General features: G+C 42.9%; 1 protein-coding gene across 16 annotated transcripts; it reads right to left on the bottom strand.

The window, feature by feature from the left end:
• Positions 1 to 1,457: 1,457 nt before the first annotated feature.
• On the bottom strand, positions 1,458 to 17,810 carry LOC143648127 (uncharacterized). Of its 16 annotated transcripts, none has more exons than XR_013158392.1 (5): positions 17,189 to 17,810; positions 15,724 to 15,834; positions 6,427 to 6,565; positions 3,731 to 5,488; positions 1,458 to 3,476 (listed from the first exon to the last, which is right to left on the bottom strand). XR_013158392.1 is itself a non-coding variant. In XM_077117709.1 (3 exons), the coding sequence occupies exons 1-3, from the start codon at positions 17,335 to 17,337 to the stop codon at positions 3,377 to 3,379; spliced, it is 357 nt and encodes a 118-aa protein (XP_076973824.1). In that variant the 5' UTR covers positions 17,338 to 17,765; the 3' UTR covers positions 1,458 to 3,376. The 16 variants fall into 16 exon arrangements, 4 of the variants coding, with proteins under 4 accessions (XP_076973824.1, XP_076973823.1, XP_076973826.1 ...); XR_013158394.1 differs by having other exon boundaries at positions 4,789 to 5,488; XR_013158395.1 differs by lacking the exon at positions 3,731 to 5,488.
• Between the last annotated feature and the right edge of the window lie 1,288 nt (positions 17,811 to 19,098).

The following is a 19,098-nucleotide window of genomic DNA, read 5'->3' as shown; positions in this document are numbered from 1 at the left end:
GACAATGGGTAATTGAAGCTGAAGGGATACAGACTGTGCAACAGGACTAAATACAAAAACTCAAAAATGGACAGCACAATAATACCTAATTGTAAAGTAATCATGTTAAAACACTGAATGAAGCTGCATCTGAGCTATAGGTTTTTGTTTTGTTTTGTTTTGTTTTGTTTTGATTTTACTATTATTACTTTAATTTTTTCTCTATATTAACATTCTATATCTTTTTCGGTTATGTTGCTAGTTCTTCTAAACCAATGCAAATGTACTAAGAAATGATGATCATGCATCTATGTGATGATGTTAAGAATTAATGATTGCATGTGTAGAATGGTATGATCTCTAAATGTTGGGTTAATTTCTTTTTTTCCGTTAATTAAAAAAAAAAAAAAAGAGAAGGGATAATTGGAGATGAAGGGATACAGACTGTACAACGGGACTGGATATAAAAACTCAGAAATGGACAGCACAATACTACCCAATTGTAATGCAATTATGTTAAAACACTGAATGAAGCTGCATGTGAGGTATAGGTTTTTTGTTTTTTTTTCTTTCTATTATTGTTTTAATTCTTATTCTGTTGTCTTTTTATTTCTTTTTCTAAATCGATGCAAATGTACTAAGAAGTGATGAATATGCAACTATGTGATGTTATTAAGAATTACTGATTGTACATGTAGATTGGAATGATTTCTAATTGTTTTGTTAATTCTTTTTTTAAATAATAAAAATAAAAAAAAAAAAAAAAAAAAAAAGAAGTATGTCAGGCATGCCATCTAAATCTTAGTTTATTTGGTGAATAAATCCACTGAGGCACATGGTTTTAACTCTCATCTGGTCCAAAAGGATAATAATTTGCTCTGGAAAAATCAGGAGAGCACAGCAAGAAGAGAGAACATTCCCTGAAGTCTTTGCCAAAAGAAGCTCACCTGCTGTTCTGCCACATACCCCTGAAATGAACTTTCAATGAACATGTTAAGATGTCATCCCAGACCACGCTGTGCTTCTGCAGCAACTCAGGACAGACAGCCAGAGAATCTCAAAAAATGCAGACAGAGAACTCTCTTTTCCTTCTCAGAAGGAGAGCAGGAGACAGAAAGCTGGATGAGTAGAAGTGGGGTAAAAATCCCATTTTGACTCCCATATCCTGAGCCAAGAATGCTCCTTTCCATTTTGCTCTGAGAATGGGGGTGGAAGCATACAGGTGGGCAGAACCTCTTTCCAGTTTCTCCTTTATCCTTCTGCATGAATTTATAAATGAACACAGCACTGGTTCTCAGGAAGAGGGTGGGGGGTATGGAATCAGGAAACAGGAAAGAGAACAAAGGATGTGCATAAAAGTTTAAAACCTAGAATATAAACTATTAACACTAGTTCACCTTTGTGGAACTGAAGTGAGGTGGCAGTTGGAGGCTAAGACTTAAGAGGACTTAATGTCATTAACCAGAGACCCACACCAAAAAAGCAGGACATTTCTTTCAATAAAGGAGCCACAACAACACTTTGACAGCTGAAACTTGAATTTTCCCCAGTGAAATGCTCCACTACGAGAAGTCATTCTGGACTAAAATAAAGTATAGCAAAAAAGGAACTCAGAAGTAAATAAAAATATATATATATATATGTGAATGTGTGTGTGTGTGTGTGTGTGTGTGTGTGAGAGAGAGAGAGAGAGAACAGGTATGGGGAAAACTGAGCAGGCAGAAAAAGAAAGAACAGAGTCAAGATATGAATAAAATACTTTTATGTACTTTTCATCCAACTTGCCCCCATCCCCAAGAGAAAGTCAAAACAGCCATGAAAGTGATAGAAAGGAGATACATAGGAAGATGATTAACACCTTGAAAAGTGTTACAGGGTAACAGCATCATGGGATTGACAAACGCTTCCTGACCAAAAGGGAAATGAGACAAAATGAAGTTTCAGTGGCTGAGAGATTTTAAACAGTAAAGAGGTTATCCTGGAGGTTATTCTTATGCATTATATGTAGGTATTCCTTTTTAGTTTATGGTGTATTGGAGTGGCTAGAGGGAAGTCCCTGAAACCACTGAGTTATGTTTCAGAAGCGTTGATTCTTGAAGACGACTATATAACTAAACACCTTTTACAATATGACTGTTTGACTATGAAAACCTTGTGTCTCATTGCTCCTTTTATTCAGGGTATGGACAGATGAGTGAAAAAATAAGGTTAAAATAAATAAATAATGGGGGGTGGGGGGAATAAAAGGTAAAAAAATTGGGTAGATTGACCTACTTGTGGTCAATGAGAGGGAGGTATAAGGGGTATGGAATGTATGCGCTTTTTCTTTTTTCTTTTTCTTTCTTTTCTGGAGTGATGCAAATGTTCTAGAAATGATTATGGTGATCACCAACATGATGATAATGTGAGTCATTGATGGTACACTATGTATGGACTGCATGTGTCTGAAGATTCCTCAGTTAAAAAAAAAGATAATACAGAAAATGTAAAGCCAAAATAAAAAAAGTTACAGGGTGGGTACCAATAGTTGAATAATTGCTGAGTCAATGAATGAATGAACTAGAAATAGGAAGAAGAGATAGAAGATAATTTTCTAAATGCAAACCATTATGTAAACAGGTTCATCACAACTTCCACCAAGAGGGCAGTGTGACAGACACTCTGGGCCTCCATGGACAGAAGGCAGGAAGACCTGGGCAAACCCCAACCCCAAGCCCAGACGTCCAGGTGGCCAGGCCCTGGGAGCACAGACACTGCCCAGCACTCACTTAGGCTATCACAGAAAACTCTATGGCAGAAGGAAGGCTATGATTACACATAACTACCTCTCAGTCTGGCTTTGATTAGCAACCAGATTTATGGGAAAGGAAAATCTATTCTTTTTAAGTTTATTGTGATGCTGACTGTAGGAAACTAGTTTCAGAATTTAAAACTTATATATAATTGGCATAAGATGGTTCAAAATGCTACATTAAATAATACACTTTAATACCTACATTGTTAATGAACAAACACTTAGAGGAGATGAGATCTAGACATGATGCTAACACAAGGCAACATGTAATAATCAACATAAAAACTGACCAAGTGTGTTGAAAATAATTCAAAACCATCAAAGAATACTTTTAGTCAGGATTATCAGAAAAATCTGGTAAACTATTTAGAACAAGCCAAATATAAAAAAAAAAACTTTCAAGTGTATTTAACTTTACTGATATTTTAGGGTACTTTTTGGTTCTTTAAAATTTTAAATGATTCTACTTTTTTCATTTGTTTTTCATAATGTAAAAATAAGCCACTTGGTATATGAGATACACAACCTTTGTAAGCAATCTCAGGTTTGGTAAGTACAGTACTAGAAGAGTTTACATACTTAAGGATATCAAGATTCATTCTTTTATATCATAAATATAAATTTTAGAAGAAATTCTACCTTTCTCTCATCCACTGGACTGTCAGTTATATGGACCACAGGTCTTGGGTGAGATTTAGATGACCTAAAAGGGAAAAAAGTTAGACTTTTTTCCTCAAAAATTTCAAACACAACTAAATGAGAATATATATATATGGGAAATAAAGAGGTCTGTATAAAGGATACAAACATTTCAGTAAGTAATAGTTTGATATGGATCAGAGCAGGAAGAGGGAAAAAAATGGAAATAACTTGCATGTTGATACAAGCCAGCAAAATTTGCAAATAAAGACCTCCTGTGTAAGAAAGACTCTTGGATTCAGTCAAAGCATTCCATACCCCAGAAACCGGTACCCAGAAGAGTTCTCCAAGCTGAGGTTTCTACACGACTGTCAGTGTTGGCCTCATGCCACCTGTTCTAGTCTGCTAGCTGCAAGAATGCAACACAACAGAAATGGATTGGCTTTTAACAAAAGGGGATTTATTTTGTTAGTTCTTCACAGGAAAGGCAGCTAACTTTCCACTGAGGTTCTTTCTTACGTGGGAAGGCACACAGAATGGTCTCTGTCGGCCTTCTCTCCAGGCCTCTGAGTTCCAACAACTTTCCCCAGGGTGATTTCTTTCTGATTCTCCAAAGGCCTAGGCTGAGCTGCGAGTGCTGAGATGAGGTATGCTGAGCTGCTTTGACTGTGCTACATTGCATTCTCTCATTTAAGCAGCAACCAATTAAGTCAAATGTCATTCATTGCAGCAGGCATGCCTCCTAGCCAACTGCAGATGTAAGCAGCAACAGATGAGATTCACATACTATTGGCTCATGTCCACAGCAACAAAACTAGGTGCCTTTCACCTGGCCAAGTTGACAACTGAATCTAACTACCACATGTCCACCCCTCGTCAACTTGGCAATGACAAGCATCACCTTAAACAGGTGCAAAAAACTCTCTTCTGGCTGCAGACCTGTGAATCCCAAAACAAGTTATCTGATGCCAATATGCAAAGGAGGACAGTCACAGGATCAGAGAAACTGGAAGGAAAACCTGTATGGCACACACCACTGAATTTCAAAGTCTGAAAGTCATTTATCCTTCAGCTTTAGAAACTGGCAATCCCACCCTTTCCGAGGGTCTATGCAGTGGCCGGCCTCTTTCCAAATCAATCTCAGGGAACATCGAGGAGACCACCTTTTTCTTGGCTCCACTCTCCCCAGGCATCAGGGTCACCCCTGGGCTCTCTGCCATTTCCGGGGCACATGCTGGACCCCACCATGTGGGGGCAGCCAGGCTCTCCCCAGTTCCCCAATGAGCATGTTCTACCTTCTCCAAGGCCTGAGGCTGCACGACTCTTCCACTGCAACAAGGTTGGAGACTCATCCTCACCCTTTAGGGTAAACTCACCCTCTCCATGTATATGGGTGGGTCCACTCTCCAGGCTGAGGTTTCTTGGCTTCAGGCCCAAGCTTCATGTTTCTCACTCTGCAAACTCCAATCTCTCCCTTTTGTGTCTACCTTTGTCCAGATTGGCAGCGGTTCCGTTTACACCAACAGTCTCTTCAAGCACTCCAGGAATTCTCCTTCATTCTCTTCACAGTTCCTCCAGAATCTTCCCCTTAGCCATCCAACACACCATTTCAACACATCTGGTATTTGCAAATTGCAGCAGCACTCCACTCTCAGATACCAAAATCTGTTCTAGTTTGCTAGCTGCCAGAATGCAACATACCAGAAACAGAATGGCTTTCAAAAGGGAGATTTTAATGAGTTGCCAGTTTACAGTTCTAAGGCCGAGAAAATGCCCCAATTAAAACAAGTCTATAGAAATGTCCAATCTAAGGCATCCATCCAGGGAAAGCTATCTTGTTTCAAGAAGGCCAATAAAGTTCAGGGCTTCTCTCTCAAGTGAGAAGGCACATGGCAAACACAGTCAGGGCTTCTTTCTCGGCTGGAAGGTCACATGGCGGACATGGCGTAATCTGCTAGCTTTCTCTCCTGGCTTCCGGTTTCATGAAGCTCACATGGAGGCATTTTCCTTCTTCATCTCCAAAGGTCTCTGGCTGGTGGATTCTCTGCTTCATGGTGCTGTAGCATTCTCTGCTCTCTGAATCAAATGGGTGGAGACATGTCGTCACCTAATCCAGTTTAACAATCACTCTTGACTAAATCACATCATCCAGGGAGATGATCTGATTACAGTTTCAAACATGCAGTATTGAATACAGATTATTCTACCTTTATGAAACGGGATGTTGGTTAAAACATGGATTTTCTAGGGGGCATACTTTCTTTCAAACCAGCACACCACCCGAGCCCCCAGTGGGGCAGCTGAGAGGCAGCGACACCTCTCCCCCTGGCAGAGGGAGGCAGACCTGTGTAGAGAACAAGGAGCCTAGGTGAGGAGGCCAGCACCTGTGTGACCAGGGTACCCAGCTCGGGGTGGTATAGGCTCCATCACCCCTGAGCAGCACCAACAGCTGCGGGGGTCAGTCAATGCTGTTCTCAGGTCAGAGACACGAGGATGTCATGAGTGCAACCTACAAGCTATCTGTTCCCAAAAAAAAGAGAAAAGGACAGAACAAAAACCAGCACTGAAAAAGCACCCCACCAAGGTAGAATCCTTAGGGTCCCATGGTTTTTGTTGTTAAAATTAGTTAAAACAATCACCGCACACCTAAACTAAGAAAAACCAGCCTTTGGTTAACATGGCAGTCTGTGGACCTTCACCAGAAATTAGGTCACAGGCATCAATTAGTAGGTTTAAAATAAGTGGGGTTGAGGCAATATTTTCAAACACCCATTACTGGGTCGTGACTGGCATCAGAACAGAAGGAGAAGGATGAGGTTTTTCACCCAGCAAGAGCAAGGACTGCTCTACACAGCACATTCTGGTTCACGCCCACGTGAAAACACACTGCGGTGTGCATGGGGTTCCTGCAGGAGTATGCACAAAGCACTCAAATCTGCAAACTGCCAACTGGGTGTGCACAGGGGAGCAGGAGGCCGAGGAGGCCCAGGCACTCTTGGACAGGTGAGAGACACAGCTCGATGGCTTTGTTTCACAGGATGATGTGGCTGGACAGCGAGAAGGCCTCCATGTTTATGATGGGAATGCTGCCTCATCTGGCACCCACATACAGCCACCTACTCTGGAAGGGCAGATGGCAAAATTTCACCCTGCCTGAGGAAAAACCCAAAAGGCAATGAGAGAAAAGGCACACAGGTTTCAGGAGGTGTGTGAGAGGATACCTCACACATGTACTTCCAGAAAAGCGAGGAGGGTGGACTGCCACCCACCACGCCCCTCCCCACGGGAGCAAGAATGCACGAACATGTGGACTGGGGCAGGAGGAGGCAAGGGTCAGGAATCGGGAACAGTCTTGGGGTGCCTAGCACATCCTTGGTGGTCCAACCACGCATCCTTCCAAGCCACCATGAGATGAGTGTCACTGGCCCCGTCACCATCCCCACCTGGGCTCAGGCTGCTTCCCGGCAGGATGCTCCCGCCCCTGGCTTTCACCTGGCTTTCAGTCCACAGGCCAACTCTCACGGGCCTGGAGGAATGGCCGGGTCTAGTTCCTGGCCTGTAGGCACAGGCTCTCTGCTCCAGCCCTCTAGAATGTTCCCCTGGGGGTCAACTAGGGGAAAACACGGCCCTCTACAGTGTCCACCAGGGAGTCAACTACAGGTGAGCTGACGCCACAATCTCAAGCACTTAGTGAGAAGACATCAACACCCCTGAACGTACAGGAAGAGTACTGAGGGCTTAAAGGATAAAGTAATTAAAGAATCACTGAGAAGTCTTCCATATAAAAATTAAAACTAAGACAATTCCACTGAATATTAAAAGAGACAGCATTATTAGAACACTTAAGACTATGCATGTGTCTGTATTTATATCTCCATAGTGACAGAAAACATAGATTTATGGGTTATGTAACGACTCTAAGAACGTGACCCACGATGAAACCTAGCAATTTTCAGGAAGAAGCCATGAAACAAATGTCACTGGACATTTTGCCATTATGGTAGCTTGGAACTCTGTATACCAGAAAACATGCTCTTAAATTTCATCCATTCCTGCGGCTGTGAATTCTCATAGATAAAACCTTTTGATGAGCTTACTTCAGCTAAGGTATGGCCCAGCTCAATCAGGATGGATCTTAATCTTACTACGGAAGGCCTTATAGGGAAGGTCAGAGAGAGAAAAAGATACAGGAATAGCCAGAAGGAAGTACGGAAAACCAGAAGAGAAGTCAGAGGCCAGAGAAAGCAGCATGTACACTATCACATGATAGAGGCGACAAGGACCAATCATGCTGGCAGCCAGACCTCAATCACCACCGTCTTTGGAACGGAAGCATCACCTTGATGACACCTTGATTTGGACCTCCCACAGCGCCCTGGACACATGTGGGAGAGACAAGGATGGAGAGGGATATCGGCACATATAGGAGAGACTCAAAGGGAGAAGAGAGCCCTCAGCACACGGACAAGAAACTCGAGGATGAAGAAGGACCATGTCACATGTAGGAGACGTACGAGGATAGAGATGGACCACGGCACATGTAGGAGACCCACAAGGATGGAGAGGGACCTCGGTATGTGTAGGAGACACACGAGGATGGAGAGGGACCTCGGTATGTGTAGGAGACACACGAGGATGGAGAGGGACCTCGGTACATGGAGGAGACACACGAGGATAGAGGGGGAACTCAGTATGTGTAGGAGACACACGAGGATGGAGAAGGACCTCAGCACATGAGGAAGACACGAGGATGGAGAGAGACCTCAGCACACGAAGGAGATACATGAGGATGGAGTGGAACCTTGTCAAATGCAGAAGCACAGGAGGATGGTGAGGGACCTTGTAAATGTAGAAGCACACGAGGATGTAGAGGGAATCCCTACAGCTACTTCAGGGGCTGGCTCTGCTGCTCTGTGGACAGGGAGGAAAAGCAGGCAGCAGGGGTCTACACACAGCACCTGGTCTCTGGGGTGCAGCGACATGTCCACTCGCAGGGTCCAGCACCTCCCAGACAGCAACATCCTGCATTACACCTTGCATGCCTGAACCATCTGAGTGCTTCCTGTCTCTGCACTGAACGCTGACTAACACAGCAAGGAGACACACCAGACCCAAAAGTCTCTGGAGGCCAAAAAAACCCACTGATGATGATCTGAAGCTAGACCAGGTCAACCTTCCCCAACTGAACATCCCTGGTCCACACCAAGCGAGGTCTGAGCCGGCAGCTTGCATCATGACTGCCACAGATCCCACCACAAAGACCCCTGCCCTGGCAATGCACCAAATTGCCACTAATACTCCAGTTCTGCTCCTGTGGGTGCCCGTGTTAACCCATTACATAAGACACAGCCCTTTTCTGATTAGTCTTTAAAACTTTATAGAAAATTTCATTACATTCATATGACAGAATATTTTCCACTGTATTTTAATTTACCAACATGCTGTCCTTGGTCAGTTATAACTTGCATATCCCAGAACGTATCACTATTGTCAGGGGCCAAAAATTAAATCAGGCTCCTCCCTCCCCAGGCTCCCTCCTACCCAGGCTCCTTCCTCTCCAGTCTCCTCCCACCCTGGGCCCCTTCCTCCCTAGGCTCCTCCCTTTCTGGAATCCTCTGTCCCCAGCCTCCTCCCACCCTGGACAGTGTGCCCAGTGGCCTCCCCTGGCCGGTCCCTTCTCTCCAGTGTCCCACGAACTCTAGCCTCCACAGGCACCCTCCTGCCTTCTCTCCCGTGACCTTCCTTCCCCATGAGGCCTCTGGTCAAAGCACAGGACCCATCCTGAGCCGGCTGGGCCACACCTTCAATGAGATGGCCTCATCAGAAGCTCCTACTGACAATGGGCACACACCACATGAGCAGACTGCATTACAGAACATGTTTTTCTGGGGTGCATAGGGCCCGAGCCACCCCATATGCTCAACAGGGCTCTACAGGCTGAAAGGAAAGAACAACAGACAAGACCTAGAAGCTGCCTGAAGAAGCAGAGATCTCTGGTGGGGCAGCAATGTGGATACCTGTAATGACAGGACTAGTGTAATTTTGGCTTGCAACTGCACTTTTTATCTCCCTCAGGATCTAAAAGGCAGGTGAGTAGAATACAACGATAATTCAGTGGTTTGGGACTCAATCCACACCTAACACCTAAGAGACAAGAACTACATAAAGATTGGGGGCTGGAGGGGTATAGCAACACAGTTTGCATTTACTACTGGAGTTGGTGTCAAAGTAAACAAGACTGCTATTGCTTAAGGACCTTAAAGTTAAGCCCCAGTAACTACAAACAAAGCATCAGAGAAAATCAAGCTCAGGGAGACAGAAATTAGAGAACAAGTTGCAGGGGCAGGGGCTGGAGGTGGGGTGGAGGGTGGGACAGGGAGGTAAGGCACAGCATAAAGGCAGGGCAAGAAACAAGAAAAGAAGAACCGAAAAATTCTCCTCTGTTAAACAAAACCTAAGCTAGAGGTCCACAAAAGGCTGAACTGAATGTCAAAGAACAGCCAGACAACAAATTCATCCAGCAAGAAAACCCTAGGTAAAAGAAGTGAAAACAATCTCCAGAATAAACTAATTAAGGTAATTAAATGCCTAGACACCAGGAAAAAATAACAAATCACACCAGGAAAACTGAACATATGGCCCAGTCAAAGGAACAAACCAACACTTCAAATGAGATACAGGAACTGAAACAATGAATTCAGAATATATGAACAGACATCAAAAACCTCATCAAAAATCAAATCAATGAATTGATGGAGGATATAAGAAAGGCAAGGAATGAACAAAAAGAAGAAATTGAAGTTCTGAAAAAACATATCACAGAACTTATGGGAATGAAAGGCACAGTAGAAGAGATGAAAAAAATAATGGAAAATCACAATGGTAGATTTCGAGAAGCAGAACACAGGATTAGTGAACTGGAGGACAGGACATCTGAAATCCAACAATCCGATGAAAATATAGGGAAAAATGGAAAAAATATGAGAAAGGACTCAGGGAAGTGAATGACAATATGAAGTGCATGAAAATATGTGTTGTGGGTGTCCCAGAAGGAGAAGAGAAGGGGAAAGGAGGAGAAAAACTAATGGAGGAAATGATCACTGAACATTTCCCAACTCTTATGAAAGACTTAAAATTACAAATCCAAGAAAAGCAGCATACCCCAAAGAGAATAGATCCAAACAGACACACTCCAAGACACTTACTAAAATCAGAGGTCAAACAGAACGAGAGAATCTTGAAAGGAGCAAGAGAAAAGCAATCCATCACATACAAGGGAAGCCCAATAAGACTATGCATCAATTTCTCAGCAGAAACCATGGTGGCAAGAAGACGGTGGGATGATATATTTAAATTACTAAAAGAGAAAAACCACCAACCAAGAATTCTATATCCAGTAAAATTGCCCTTCAAAAATGAGGAAGAAATTAAAATTCTTTCAGGCAAAACATCACAGAGAGAATTTGTGACCAAGAGACCAGCTCTGCAAGAAATACTCAAGGGAGCAGTAGAGATAGACACGAAAAGACAGAAGAGAGAGGTGAGGTGTAGAGAAGAGTGGAGAAAGGAAGACTATGAGTAAAAAGAAGGAAAATTAGGTAGGACATATAAAATCCAAAAGGCAAAATGGTAGAAGAAAAGACTACCCATACAGTAATAACACTAAACATCAATGGATTAAACTCCCCAATGAAAACACATAGACTGGCAGAATGGATTAAAAAACTGGACCTATCTATATGCTGTCAACAGGAGACACATCTTAGACCCAAGGATAAACATAGGTTGAAAGTGAAAGGTTGGGAAAAGATATTTTATGCAAATAACAATCAGAAAAGAGCAGCAGTAGCTATTCTAATACCCAACCAATTCGACTTCAAATGTAAAACAGTGAAAAGAGTCAAAGAAGGAGACTATGTATTAATAAAAGGAACAATTCAGCAAGAAGACATAACAATCATAAATATTTATGCACCCAGCCTGAATGCACCAAAACACATGAGGCAAACAACGAAAAGAGAAATAGACACGTCTACCATAATAGTTGGGAGACTTCAATTCACCACTCTGATCAATGGAGAGAACATCTCGACAGAGGATTAATAAAGAAGCAGTGAATTTGAACAACACAATAAATGAGCAAGACTTAACAGACATTTATAAAACATTATACCCCACAACAGCAGGATACACCTTTTTCTCAAGTCCTCATGGATCATTCTCAAGGATAGACCAACCATATGCGGGCTCACAAAGCAAGTCTCAATAAATTCAAAAAGATTGAAATCATACAAAACACTTTCTCAGATCATAAAGGAATGAAGTTGGAAATCAATAATAGGCACAGTGTCAGAAAATGCACAAATATGTGGAGGCTCAACAACACACTCTTAAACAACCAGTGGGTCCAGGAAGAAATTATAAGAGAAATCAGTATCTCGAGGCAAATGAAAATGAAAACACAACATATCAAAACTTATGGGACGCAGCAAAGGCAGTGCTAAGAGGGAAATTTATTGCCCTAAATGCTTATATCAAAAAAAGAAGAAAGGGCAAAAATCGAGGAACTAATTGTCCACTTGGAAGAAGTAGAGAAAGAACAGCAAACTAACCCCAAAGCAAGCAAAAGGAACGAAATAACGAAGATCAGAGAGAAATAAAAGAAACTGAGAATGTGAAAACAATTGAGAAAATCAACAAAACCAGAAACTGGTTCTATGAGAAAATCAGTAAGATTGATGGACCCTTGGCAAGACTGACAAAAAGAAGAGAGAGGACACAAATAAATAAGATCAGAAATGGAAGAGAAGACATAACCACTGACCCCACAGAAATAAAGGAAGTAATGACAGGATACTATGAACAACTTTATGCTAATAAATACAACAATGTAGATGAAATGGACAACTTTCTAGAAAGGCATGAACAACCAACACTGACTCGAGAAGAAATAGACAACCCCAACAAACCAATCACAAGTAAAGAAATTGAATCAGTCATTAAGAAGCTCCCCCAAAAGAAAAGTGCAGGACCAGACGGCTTCACATGTGAATTTTACCAAACATTCCAGAATCTTTCTAGGAAGCCAACATCCCCCTCACACCAAAGCCAGACAAAGATATTACAAAAAAAGAAAACTGCAGACCAATCTCTCTAATGAATATAGATGCCAAAAATCCTCACCAAAACTTTAGCAAATCAAATCCAGCAACACATTAGAAGAATTACACATCATGACCAAGTAGGATTCATCCCAGGTATGCAAGGAGGGTTCATCACAAGAAAACCACATCAATGAATCAAAGCAGAAAAACCACATGATCACCTGGATTGATGCAGAAAAGGCATTTAACAAAATTCAACATACTCTTCCATTCAAAACACTTCAAAGGATAGGAATAGAAGGGAACTTCCTCAAAATGATAGAGGGAATATATGAAAAACCCACAGCTAACAACATCCCCAATGGGGAAAAACTGAAAACTTTCCACCTAAGATTAGGAACAAGACAAGGATGTCCACTGTCACCACTGTTATTCAACACTGTGTTGGAAGTTCTAGCCAGAGCAATTAGACAAAAGAAAGAAACACAAGGCATTAAAATTGGAAAAGAAGAAGTAAAATTCTCACTGTTTGCAGATGATATGATACTCTATGACCAACACCCTGAAAAATCCACAGCAAAACTACTGCAGCTAAGAAATGAGTAAAGCGAAGTGGCAGGTTACAAGATTAACACTCAAAAATCTGTAGTATTTCTATACACTAGTAATGAACAATCTAAGGGGGAAATCAAGAAAAGAATTCCATTTACAACAGCAACCAAAAGAATAAAATACCCAGGAATAAATTTAACTAAACAGGCATAAGGCCTATACAGAGAAAACTACAAGAAATTGTTAAAAAAAAAAAAATCACAGAATGCCTAAATAGATGGAAGGGCATACTGTGTTCATGGATTGAAAGGCTAAGTATAGTTAAGATGTCAATTCAACCTAAATTGATTTACAGATTCAATGCAATACCAATTAAAATCCAAAAAAAAACTTACTTTTCAGAAACAGAAAAACCAATAACCAAATTTTTTCAGGAAAGGCTGCGTGTACCGAATAGCTAAAAGTATCCTGAGAAAAAAATGAAGTCGGAGGTCTCACACTACCTGATTTTAAGGCATATTATGAAGCTACAGTGATAAAAACAGCATGGTACTGGCATAAAGATAGATATATTGACCAACAGAATTGAATACAGTATTGAGATACAGACCCTCTTACTTATGGACAATTGATCTTTGATAAGGCAGTCAAGCCAACTCACCTGGGACAGAAGAGTCTCTTCAATAAATGGTGCCTAGAGAACTGGATATCCATATGCAAAACAATGAAAGAGGACCCAAACCTCACACCCTATACAAAAGTCAACTCAAAATGGATCAAAGACCTAAACATTAGATCTAAGACCATAAAACTGTTAGAAGAAAATGTACGGAAATATCTTATAAATATCATACCTAGAGCCGGGTTTCTAGACATTATACCCAAAGCAAGAGCACCGAAGAAAGAAAGAAAGAAATGGGAACTTCTCAAAAGTAAACACTTTTGCGTGTCAAAGAACTTCATCAAGAAAGTAAAAAGACAACCTACACAATGGGAGACAATATTTGGAAACAACATATCAGATAAAAGTCTAGTATGCCCAATGGGAGACAATATTTGAAAACGACATATCAGATAAAGGTCTAGTATCCAGAATTTATAAAGAGATTGTTCAACTCAACAACATCAAGACAGCCAACCCAATTGCAAAACAGGCAAAAGACGTGATCAGACACTTCTCAGAAGAAAGACAAATGGCCAAAAGGCACATGAAGACATGCTCAACTTCCATGGCTGTTAGAGAAATGCAAATCAAAACCACAGTGAGATGTCATCTCACACCCACCAGAATGCCCATTATCAATAAAACAGAAAATGACAAGTGCTGAAGAGTATGTGGAGAAAGAGGCACACTTATCTACTGTTGGTGCGGCTGTCAAATGGTACAACCGCTGTGGAAGGCAATTGGCTGTTTCCTCAAAAAGTTAAATATAGAATTGCCATGTGACCCCGCAATACCATTGCTAGGTATCTACTCAGAGGACATGAGGGCAAGGACACATACAGACATTTGCACACCAATGTTTATAGCAGCATTATTTACAATTGTCAAGAGATGGAAACACAGCCAAAATGTCCGTTAACTGGCAAGTGGCTAAACAAACTGTGGTATATACATACAATGAAATATTATGCAGCTGTTAGACAGAATAAAGTTATGAACTATGTAACAACATGGATGGACCTTAAGAATATTATGCTGAGTGAGATTAGCCAGAAACAAAAAGACAAATATTATATGGTCTCACTGATATGAACTGACATTACTGAATAAACTTGGGAGAATTTTGTTGGTAACAGAGAGACCATCAGGAGATAGAAATAGGGTAAGACATTGGGTAACTGGAGCTGAAGGGACACAGATTGTGCCACAGAGCTGAATGTAAAGACTCAGAAATGGACAGTACAGTACTACCTAAGTGTAATATAATTATGTTAAAACACTGAATGAAGCTGAATGTGGGAATACTAGAGGGAGGAGAGCTGGGGGCACAAATGAAATGAGAAAGAAAGATAGACAACAAAGACTGAGGTGGTATAATCTAGGAATGTCTAGACTGTATAATGATAGTGACTACATGTACAAATTTTTTTAATGTTTCTGCATGAGGAAGAACAAAGGAATGTCATTACTGCAGGGTGCTGAAAATAGATGGTAATTAATATTTTAAAATTTCAAATTATGTGTGAGACTAAAGCAAAAAATGTTTATTTGGTACAAAATTTATACTCTGACTATTGCATTTCCTAATACAACTTACATAGACAGCTTAACTGAACACCATAATTACAAGGAACCTTGAGAAGGACAGGAGATTTTGTTGGTTTGTCCAGAGTGATGCCCCAATAAATCCCAGAATCATTTGAACAGTGAATAAAAAAGTATTTGGAAAGTCCACTTCAGGGAATGGTGAGAACGGGGGAAAATTCAACTTCCCCAAGTTGAATTCCTGATATTCTCACAAGTAGTCTGGACAACCAAAGCTATAGGCTGAGCCACGAGTTTGGGAGTTTGTTCATATGAAACTTACCCCCACAAAGGATAGGAAAGCCTACTTAAAATTAGGCCTAAGAGGCACCCCCAAGGAAATGTCTTTTGTTGCTCAGATGTGGCCCCTCTCTCTCTAAGCCCAACATAACAAGTAAAATCATTACCTTTCCCTCTTCATAGGACATGACATCCAGCGGTGAAAGTCTCCCTGGGAAAATGGGACATGACTCCAAGAGCTGAGTCTAGCCCTGGCACCACGGGATCCACAATGCCTTCTGGATCAAAAGGGGAAGAAGAAATGTAATAAAATAAGGTATCAGTGGCTGAGGGAGTTCAAGTAGACTCAAGAGGTGGCTCTGGGGGGGGTCTCTTACACAAGCTTCAGCTAGACACTGCTAACTACCATGGTCTGCCAACTCCAACCAACACCATTCCTGCCAATCCTAAAGAACACCCACGGCTTTATGAGAGATTCTACACAAGCTTCACACACTAACATTACTTCTAGAAACCTACAAACTCTAGATGGTTCCTAGGCCAAGTAAGTCCTGAAATGCAGAGGGATGAGCCTCTCTAAGAACATCAACTATTTCCATCCCCCCATCTTATATTGCTGATACCCCTCTGCAACATGAAAAAGTTAGAATGTGCAGAGTCCAAATATCCCTAAAGACTGGGAGAAGGGTCAAAGGAGAAGGAGGTGTTTGTGAGAATTTAGAATGTAACAAATGAGCATGACTGCTAAACCACTATATTGGTATTTCTATTATGTCACTAGTGTCTTGGAGCAGCTAGAAAACACAAAATTGTGGAACTGTAACCCATATCAAACTCTTGTTTGATAACTACTTCTAACAGTGTACTTCAAAATAGATTCCTCATTGCATAAATGTTATATTCACAGTAAAAAATATAAAAAATAAAAAGATGCAAAGGGGCCCACTATAGGTGAGGCCAGCCCCCCTCCTCTTTAACAGATGTTTGGAGGAACTCAGAAAACCCCGCCAGACAGATGGGGTCCAACCCCCACGGAGAAACATCTAAAACCAACCACTACAGGGGGCTTTTGCACACCATGGCACCAACCTCCTCAACAGGCAAAAATCAAAGCACTAACTTCTTAACGGAACATGATGCAATTTCATATTTTCAGCCACTCACTGCACGTTTTAGGAGAAAAGCCAAGATCAAACATTCAAAGGAAACTAAACTCGGCCGGTTAAGCCAAAAACGCTCCCACGGAAGGCTTCCAGGCCATGCCGGCGGGGTCAGAGCCCTGTGAACAAGGACCCTAACCCTGCGGCCTGGTCAGCAGGCCCCTTCCCAGGCCGGAGTCCCACTCCCCGCTCCCTGACCCGGCTCCGCCGCCCCTCTTGCGCCCAGCCGACCCACCCCCGCGCACACTGTCCCACTTCCACGCCCGGCGCCCCACTCCCTGCACACACCGCCCCACTCCCGCGCCCGGCGCCCCACTCCCAGGCCCGGAGCCTCACCACCCGCGCGCTACTCCCCGTGCCCCGCGCCCCGCCGCCGGGCCAGCGCTACGCCCCACCGGGTGCTCCCCCACCCCCACTCGCGCCCGCTACCCCCCTCCCCGGTGCTCTGCCACCGCCGCCCGCCCCGGCTCACCTTGCAGAGCTGGAAGTGTTCCCCTGCAGTATCTCGGTGATCTCTGGCTCGCGGCTGCCGGGTGGCGCGGGCGGCGGCGGCGGCTGTGAGGCCGAGGACGATCCCGTGTTCAGGCCGTCCAGCCCTTTCCTGAGGTGGAACTTCCTCATGGTCTCGGCGAAGCCCCCTCCCGAGTGTTCCAGCGGCCCCAGGGCGCGCGCGGGACCAGCACAAGAAGCACTGCGACTGCGGCCCCGCGCCCAGATGCCCGCTCACCTGGCGCGGGCAGGCCCTGCACCGCCCCCGCCGCTTCTGCTCGGGATCCGGCTCCGGCTCCGGCTCCGTCCGGCCTCCGCTCTCGGTCGCGGCCGCCCGGCCCCACGCAAACGCCCGGAACCCCAGGCCAGGTCGGCCCGCCGCTGACTGGACCACCGCAGCTCCCTGAGGGCCAGCAACCAGCGCCAACGCCCGCCAAGCCACCACAGACACCAACTGCCGTGACCCTCACGCGGCGCCAAGGGCGGCAAATGAGTTTCGGTGAGCAGGGGGCCGGTGTGCGCAGGCGCGGTGGGAGCCACGAGGACCCCAGATGGGCGCAGGCGCATCGTGTTCGCATCCGCTGAGCTTGTGGTCGGGTGTGCGCAAGCGCACGAAGAGGACCCCTGCTGGTGAACTCGGACATGCGCATGCGGGTCCATATTTTCATGTTTCTTTGCATGACTTCTTGCTGGCATCTAGGCATTTGATTTTCTTGATTATTTTATTTTTTAGGGTCATTTTCTTTCTTTTGCCTAGGATTCTCTTTTTGGTTGGTTTTCAGTGTGTTAAAACGGCCAGACTGCAGTATATAACAGGAATGGATTGACTTTTTTTTTTAACGTTTCATTTTTTTATTAAGCACATGACATAATAGACCTAACATTTTAATTCTGTGATCTGCTTTTTAAAAAAATTTTAAATTGTATACTATAACATATATACTAAGCAAAGAAAGTAAAAAGCAATAGTTTTCAAAGCACTCTTCAGCAAGTAGTTACAGGACAGAACCAGAGTTTGTCATGGGCTCCCATACCATCCTCTCTGATTTTTCCTTCTAGCTGCTCCAGAATATAGGAGGCTAGAGGGCTTAAATATTTTTTTATCATCACAATTGGCTTTTTTCCTTCATTTTATTTTTCTGAAAAATAACATATATACAAAAAAACAGAAAATTGCAAAGCACAGTACAACAATTGGTTGTAGAACAGATTTTAGAGTTTGGTATGGGTTACCATTCCACAATTTCAGGTGTTTACTTCTAGCTGATCTAAGATACTGGATACTAAAGAAATATCAATCTAATGATTCAGCAATCATATTCATTTGTTAAACCCTACCTTTTCTGCATGACTCTACCCTCACCTTTGATCATTCTATCCAACTCTTTAGGGGTATTTGGGTTATGGCCATTCTAACTTTTTCGTGTTGGAAGGGGCTGTCAATAATATGGGGTAGGAAGATAGAAATAGTTGATGCTCTGGAAAGGCTCAGCCCTCTAGGTTTTAGAACTTATCTGGTCCAGGGACCCATCTGGAAATTGTAGGTTTCTGGAAAGTTACCCTAATGCATGGAACCATTGTAGAATCATATACATTGCCCTAGTGTTCTTTAGGATTGGCTGGAATGGTTTTGGTTGGGATTTGGTAGGTTATGATAGGTAGTAGTGTCTAACTGAAGTTTGCGTAAGAGTGACCTCCAGAGTAACCTCTCAACTCTATTTGAACTTTCTCTGCCATTGATAACTTTATTAGTTACAGTTTTCACCCTTTTGGTCTGGATGGAATTATTGATCCCACAGTGCCTGGGTCAGACTCATCCCTGGGAGTCATCTCCCATGGCGCCAGGGAGACTTTCACCCCTGGATGCTATGATCTGCTTTATAAGGTATAAAA

This window comes from Tamandua tetradactyla, chromosome 10 (assembly GCF_023851605.1).
Source record: "Tamandua tetradactyla isolate mTamTet1 chromosome 10, mTamTet1.pri, whole genome shotgun sequence".
Taxonomy (NCBI): domain Eukaryota; kingdom Metazoa; phylum Chordata; class Mammalia; order Pilosa; family Myrmecophagidae; genus Tamandua; species Tamandua tetradactyla.
Note: the sequence above shows the minus strand (reverse complement) of the source record. Positions and strands in the feature narration are given on the sequence as shown.